General features: G+C 36.9%; 1 protein-coding gene across 1 annotated transcript in view; it reads right to left on the minus strand.

Moving 5' to 3' along the window:
- Positions 1 to 5,698: 5,698 nt before the first annotated feature.
- LOC102773583 (germ cell-less protein-like 1) overlaps positions 5,699 to 8,061 on the minus strand; it is a 17,152-nt gene continuing 14,789 nt past the window's right edge. The window contains exon 5 of the mRNA XM_006773717.2: positions 5,699 to 5,749. Within this exon, the coding sequence (XP_006773780.1) occupies positions 5,699 to 5,749 (51 nt within the window). The remainder of the gene's footprint in view (positions 5,750 to 8,061) is intronic.

Genomic DNA, 8,061 nt, shown 5'->3' on the forward strand with positions numbered 1-8,061 from the left:
CGCCCGGCTGGTGTGGCTCAATGTTTGAGTGTTGACCTATGAACCAGGAGGTCACAGTTCGATTCCTGGTCTGGGCACATGCCCAGGTTTCAGGCTTGATCCTCAATGTGGGACATGCAGGAGGCAATCAATCAATGATTCTCTCTCATCATTGATGTTACTATCTCTCCCTCTCCCTTCCTCTCTGAAATTAATAAAAATATTTTTTTAAAAAGAAAGTGACATTTCCAAGTGAGAAAGTGAGTCCTCAAATTAAAAAAGAAACAAGTTTTACTTAATCAACATTTTAAAAGTAATAAACATGTAACATTTTTTTTCTTTAATATGTCATGGCATCTGATACAAATCTTATCGCTATTATTGGTAATTAACATTAATAATTGGCCCTATGAAGTGCTAGAACATAACGTGACTTAAGGGGGAAAATGTTGCATTTCCTTAGAAACCCCAAGTGCTAAATTTAGCATTAACTAGCTAATGCCAACATGAATTGGTAGGGGGAAAAAGCACTCACTGCGACCAGCAGCAAATATTCTAAAATTGGAACTAGCCTGGAATGAACTGCGGCTCTGTTCACTGAGTCACTGCCTGTGAAATTTCCATTTCAGCTCTTTGTTTTGGCTGATTTCCCCACAAACAGACATGTGACCCGCTTCCTTCTTCCCCATCCAGCATAATGTAGTCTCACTACAGTTATATCCCTGCACTGTATGTATAAACAGGAAAGGGAAATAGATCCTGATAAAGATTGATTATTGGCTTTATTCCAGAGTTAATATGTCTGAGAGTTGAAATGTCTTTGTTTTTGCTACCATTTTGGACTGTTTTACATTTTGGAGACTTAGTGCTGCTTGTCACTCAAGAGTTTTATTTTGTTATGTGGACTTTGTTCCCCTTTCCAAATGGGTTAAGCTGCTTACATTTTATTCAGAATCTTAAATGCTTGCTTGATGATTACCCTCTCACTACAGCTGGCTAGTCTCAAGATTCTCTATGCTAAATTCCAGTCCTCAGTCCTAAATAGCACATGAAACTTATCTACCTTCTTTTCAACTAGTGTAGCTACATGAAATTATTACTTTTTAATTAAGGTCCTTGTTTTTGTTTCAGAAAATTAACTATTGTTTTTGTGTCTAATATGAGGCAAGGAATTTTATTTAGCTTAATACCATTCATTGAAGCACTATAGTTTCCTCATTTGAAAATACCTTATTTGTCACTGGCTGGTGTGGCTCACTGGTTGAGTGTGGTCCCATGAATCAGGAGGTCACAGTTCGATTCCCAGTCAGGGCACATGACTGGATTGTGGGCTCGATCCCTGATGGGGGACATTGAAGAGGCAGCTGATCAATGATTCTCTGTCATCATTGTTTCTATAAATATTTGTCTTATATGATTTCCAAAAGATCACTATCAGATAATATACTTATTACATTCAGGATTCCCATCTAGAATAAATGAGAATAAACATAATTTAAAATTTATTTCCCAAAGGTTTTTGATATAATTACTTAAGGTATCACCCAAAATTCTGTTTATATTTTAATAGGATAGTTCACTCTATTTGTTGTGTCCCAAATTAAATTTTAGATGCTTAGAATTTTTTAATAGCTTTGATAATCTGTGCATTGAATTTTCCTCATCACAATGTTTAGTCCATACTCTGAGAACAACTGCTATTCTATACTATTCCAAAATGTAACTATTTAGAACTTGATTATATATCATTTTTCATTGTTTGATTTTTATTTCTTTATCTAGATCATAATGTGTGTGAGCACAAGGACATAACTTGTCAAATATATGCTCAAAAAATGTTGGTCATACACACAGACAACAGTATGATGGTTATCAGAGGGAAGGGGATTGGAGGGGCAGTAAAGGGTAAAGGAGGCCAAATACATGGTGACGGAAGATGATTTGACTTTGGGTGGTGGGCACACAATGCAATATATAGATTATGTATCATAGATATGTACTCTTGAAACCTATATAATCTTATTAATCAACTAGAGGCCCAGTGCACGAAATTTGTGCACGTTAGGGTCCCTAGCAGTTGCCAGCTGGGGCCCACCCTTCGCTCCATGCCGCCCCCTGGTGGTCAACACATATCATAGCGAGCAATCAAACTCCCAGTCAGTTGAACTCCTGAGGGGACACTTTGCATTTTACGCTTTTATATGTATAGATGTCACCCCAATACATTTTATGTAGAAAATTGTTAAAAAGGGAAAAAATAAGTTTTAACAAATTGATGAAATATACTTTTGTGTTATACCTCATAGTGCCTCACACAGAGTAGGACTCAATAATTACTAGCTGCTTAATAAGCTGGTAACAATAAGATATTCCTAAGGGATTCACACCTTATTAGTGCTCTGAAGTATCAGTCAGTTTTGTTTAAAATATTGAATTATTTGATGTAGCTAAGACACATATAATGTGTTTTTTAGTTCCATAAATGTTAGCAGACAACTAGAATGAGGTGAAGTGTCCTGTTGACAATGCAGGACAGCAAATCCACCATCAAACAAAATGTAATTGCCAGGTAGTTACTTATGCTACTTAATTGCTCTTCCACTCTTTCTTTGGACTCTATTCCTTCCGAGTTATAACCATTAGTGGTAAGGGTAACAATGAAAAAGAGAAGATATGTTAGGAGAGATACATATATATAATATGTATGTAGATAACACAGGATGTGGTTCCTGTGACTGAGTTCCCATACCATGTTTATTAGTGACCGCAATTATGAGTAAAAAGCCCTCAGGACCACATGGAAGTTAGTTTTGGACAATCCTAGTACTGTCTCTTCCATTCTAAGAAAAATACAGGTAAAACTCAATCTAGCCCAGCCGGCATGGCTCAGTTGTTGAGTGTCGACCTATGAACCAGGAGGTCACAGTTCGATTCCTGGTCAGGGCACATGCCCAGGTTGCTGGCTCCATCCCCAGTGTGGGATGTGCAGGAAGCAGCTGATCAATGATTCTCTCATCATTGATGTTTCTATCTCTCGCTCCCTCTCCCTTCCTCTCTGAATAAAAATATATATATATTTTTAAAACCCTTAATCTAACAAAGTTAATATTGCAGAACTATTGAGATTAATGACTAAACAGCATTTCCTAATTTATGGAGAAATGATTTATTATATTATTAAGTACCACATAAAACATCCACTGAATACCCAGAGTAGGGAAGAGAGTAGTAGCAAGAAAGAAGTGTCAGACCGGGGAGATAGCCCATTTTGATTCAGAGTACTCTGGGTAGGTGCTGTAAGAGGCTGAAGTCTATAAATATTCAGGCAAACAGGAGCGCAAATATGAAATGTGAATCTGAGAGCATATGAGAGAACCAAGGGAGATGAAATGGTCCCTGCTGTCTCATAGTGTATATACTCCACAATACTTAGAGTTTATTTTGGGATAATCAAGACTTATCATTGCCTAATGAATTAAACATGCCCTCATCTTTTTTGCATATATATTTCTGAAAAACTCAATACCCAGCCCCAGCCAGTTTGGCTCAGTACATAGAGTGTTGGCCCTTGGACTGAAGGGTCCTGGGTTCGATTTTGGTCAAGGGCACATACCTTGGTTGCAAGCTCAATTCCCAGCCCTGGTCGGGGTGCATGTGGGAGGCAACCAATCGATGTCTCTCACATCGATCTCTCTGTCTCTCCCCCTTCCTCCCACTCTCTCCAAAAATCAATGGGAAAAAATATCCTCCGGTGAGGATTAACAACAAAAAGTCAATACCCAAACTTCTTGTTCATGTTAATGAAATGCAATTTATAGTCTCTAAAAAATCCTTAGCCCTGCCATGTGGCTGGACTAGAAATCATTTATGATCTTTCTTTTTCTGATGGATGTTCCATATATGCAATGAGTCCCCCAATTGTATTTGTTTCTATAGTTTGGAAACATCTCCAATATCTGTCACTTCCTGACACAACTCCAGTCCTAGCCTTCATCACCACATCCTGAAATTATTACAATGAACTTCTAAATGATTTTTCTATCTCCCCCAATTAATCCACATTGCACATGCCTACTATATTACACTTTCTATACAGGGTGGGGCAAAAGTAGCTTTATAGTTGTGAGTACATGAAAGAGTTTAGTCTTGTATTATTTTTTCATTATTGTATTATTTTCCATATGAACAACTGTAAACCTACTTTTGCTCCACCCTGTATATTCATCATTTGACTTCCCTTCTTAGGTATCTTCACTGGCTCTTAACCATGTCCAGAATAAAGTCCTGTCCACGGTGACTGCATTTCATAGCTCCCAAAGTTTGCTTCCATACTGATTTTTAACCCCAACACCCAGCACTTACCAAACGAGCCCTGTACAAGCTAGGTTGTCTTTACCTTTACCAGAGTTGTGTGGTCAATTCTCTCTCAAATTCTTGCTTTTCTCCTTGGCTGGAACTCATCTACTCTCTTCTCTACATAACTACATAGAACCATCCATTAAACTATAGCTACTACCCCTGCTTTTCCTCCAAGCCATTAAGTTGGTGTCAGAAAACATGTTTGCTGCTATTATCTAGCTGTGAAATGTTTAATATATGAATTCCTACGTCCTCTCTAAAGTGAAGATGTGGCTCACATTTTACTCCTCTGATGTATGTTCCTGGCACTATACCTTATATTTTGCATGTAGTCAGTATATCAATTTAAAATACAAATAAGGTTCCTAGCTTAAAATTTTTACCAAACACCCATCAATTCAGATTTGACAAACATAAAAAAATCATTTGGAATGAGTGATTTGCTTTTTATATGAAGTTGTGACCTGTCAAAGTGCTTAATCTGCTAAATCCCCAACACACATTTCACTTTAAAAAAAATGATAAGCAAATCTTTTAAAAATAATACATAAATTTCAGCTTTGTATTTCAATTATCCCATATTTTGAGTGAGTTGTATCTACATTAGGTTTTATTACCAAATTATCAAGTGGAAATGTTTGATATTAATAATTACTAAGGAATTATGAATATTTCCAAACAGGGAGTTAATCAATGCTTTATCTGGAATCAAGAAATAGTAAAAAAAAAAAAAAATACCGCTATACCAAAGCTTTCTCTTACTTTTCCTGGATGGGAATGGAAAGCATTTAATCCACAGAGAAAAATGATCCTCATATTCTATCATTTACATCTACTACTCAGGGCTTTCAATTGTGTGATACCATAATGAGACAATGGTAAAAATGTCAGGGTGAATGTATTTTAACTCATGAGGAACATGTCCAACAGATTCTCCTGGACACAAATCTTCCTGCAAAAGCATGTTTTCAGTTAACAACATTTTAATAAATCAAGGACTGAAGAGGCACAATGAGAATGAACATTAAATCATGTCCCATTCTTTTACAAGGGAAAATGTATGCCAACACCAACAGAAATGTAACTGTTAATTTGTAGTCAGATGTCTGACTACATTTCATGCCATTTTCATCATCATCATGGGAAAATGGTATTAAAAGAGAAATATTTTGAACAAACTGAAAGAAACCATGTGAACCCACAAAGAGTTACAAGATTATCTTCAAGAAAAGTAAAATTTGTCCTTTGAAAATTCCACAGAATACAGCAAAAGTATATTTTCTGATAGTGTTTAATGGGAGGAAATAGGAATGAAGGAAACAAAGTGAACAGATTTTAAAATATTTTATGGTTATATATCTTAACAGATGCCTATGACCTGAATGCTCACCTCAGGCTTCTGCATTCCTATCTGCAAGAAAAGAAAAAGCATATAGTTAAGAGGACTTAATGACAACACATTTCAAAAATGGGCTTAAAAAATATTTCCAAAGAGTTGGGGGAGAACTTTTAAATGGTTAGAAACAATAAAACTCTGACCATTTGTTTGAATTACAAATTTATGTATACTTTTCCTTTTTCACAAGATGAGTACAACCAATTTAAAAATTAGAAAGACAGTACAGATACATTTCAAAGTGGCAAATTTTAAAGTGCACTGCCAAACTGCTATGATAAGTACTATACACAAACATCTACATGCAAACAGTACTGGGTTACAATGTTTCAGAGCAACTAATAGTGTTTGTTAGCAGAACTACACGGTAAAAAAAGTTAGAAAAATAAAACAAATACATCTCTCACTAAAATCTTACATAAAATGTCCCTATTATTTGATTCATATATAAATGCAATGGCATCTAAATCCAGAAAATAATTTTAGTACACACTCATAGACTTGTAAATTTTGTGACCAAAAAAATGGGCCATGACGATAAAGGCTGAGAGATAGTGAATATGAAAAAAAATACCTAATTAAATTTTTAAAAAACAGATCATGGTGCCAGGCCAGTGTGGGTCAGTGGTTGAGCATCAACCTATGAGCCAGGAGGTCAAGTTTCAATTCCCAGTCAGGGCACATGCCCATGTTGCGGGCTCAATCCCCAGTGTGGGGCGTGCAGGAGGCAGCTGATTGATGATTCTCTCTCATCATTGATGTTTCTATCTCTCTCTCCCTCTCCCTTCCTCTCTGCAATCAATAAAAGTATATTTTTTAACAAAGAGATGATGTCAAGGACTGGTGTGCACGCGCTGCAGAATAAGTTGTAGAGGGAGCAGAGGTGGCAGAAGGTAACAGACATCAATTTAGGTGCAACAGAATGAGTGGGTTATAAACAAAAGTGGTCATGAAACACAGAAGAGTAGAATGGGGGACTCTCTCTATATATATATACACACACATATGTATATACATATACTATATATACATATACTATATATATGTTACTGAGCAATATTCAATTGTAATGTAAGTTAGGTAGATTTTAATATGAATTATTGTGAAATCTTGGCCACAACTATCTCATGAAATTGTGCGAAACAAATATAACTTTTCTGAAAATGCTATATAAACTGTAAAATGCTATACTCACGTAAGACAGCCCTATTTACTCAAAAAGCAAACAAAACCTCTCATTCCAACGCTGGGAGAAGGCACACAGTGAGCTCTCTGGAGAGAGAGGGAGAAAATCTCACTCTGGTCCATTCCCAGATTTTCTCGGAACTACAGGCTTTACAGTCACTCTACAGGCTGCCTTTGAATACAGAGCAAAGACACTATAATTTGGTCTAATGCCCATGTGGACAATGTCATACAAGAATTGTGGGGACAAAAATCCTTCTTAATCTGTGGGGAAAAAAGATTTCTTTCCCTGCTCCTTAAGCTTCACAAAACTATATTGACTGTGTAAGTGTGATATTCAGTTATGCCAATTGATCCTCTTTGAGGAAGGAAGGAGAGGAGCCGGAAATGTGATAAAGATTCACCAAAACATGCCAAAACATTTTCCCTCCCAACACTAAGTGCTGGGGTAGAAAAAGATGGCCAAGATGCACCATGTATACGCACACTGCAGTGACCACTTACAGCTAGGGAACTGAGGCTTAGTGAGACTAAAGAACTTACTTAAGGCCACTTATCAACAACACAAGTCAGTTTGTTCTGGGACTGAGTTATATCAAAGCCCTAGCACATTCCACAACCACACAATCTTACAGAAAAAAAAGAGGCTGTAAAGATAAACAGGGAAAAAGAACCAGCCGTATTTTTACTTTCTATGTTCAAGCTCTACCACTAAGCTTCAGAAATACTTTGGCATTGTGTAAATTTTCCATTATTTTTAACGTTAAACAGCAGTGCCACCATTTCTGATCATTAACTCTCAATGAAGATTTCATCACATTAGAGCACATGCAATAATCATTGTAAAATGTCTTAAGCTTTTCAAAAAAGAGCACAGTATCATTAAAATACAGAGCTCAAAGGACCTCAGAAGCAATCTATTCAAACCACCTCATTTTATAAATAAGGACATTAAGGCTCAGATAGGTTAAGTGACTTGCTCAGGGTCACTCAACTCGACAGTTCCAGGTTCAAGGTCAGAGCTGAGACCTGCAAAGGCGTGGCCCGGGGCCGTGTTCTTTCTCGGGCCCGAGAGAAAGGGCCGCAGTCACACACAGTCCAGAACACCTTAGCATCGAGCGCCAGGAAGGAAGGCTTTCTTG

Source organism: Myotis davidii, unplaced genomic scaffold, assembly GCF_000327345.1.
Source record: "Myotis davidii unplaced genomic scaffold, ASM32734v1 scaffold546, whole genome shotgun sequence".
Lineage (NCBI taxonomy): Eukaryota > Metazoa > Chordata > Mammalia > Chiroptera > Vespertilionidae > Myotis > Myotis davidii.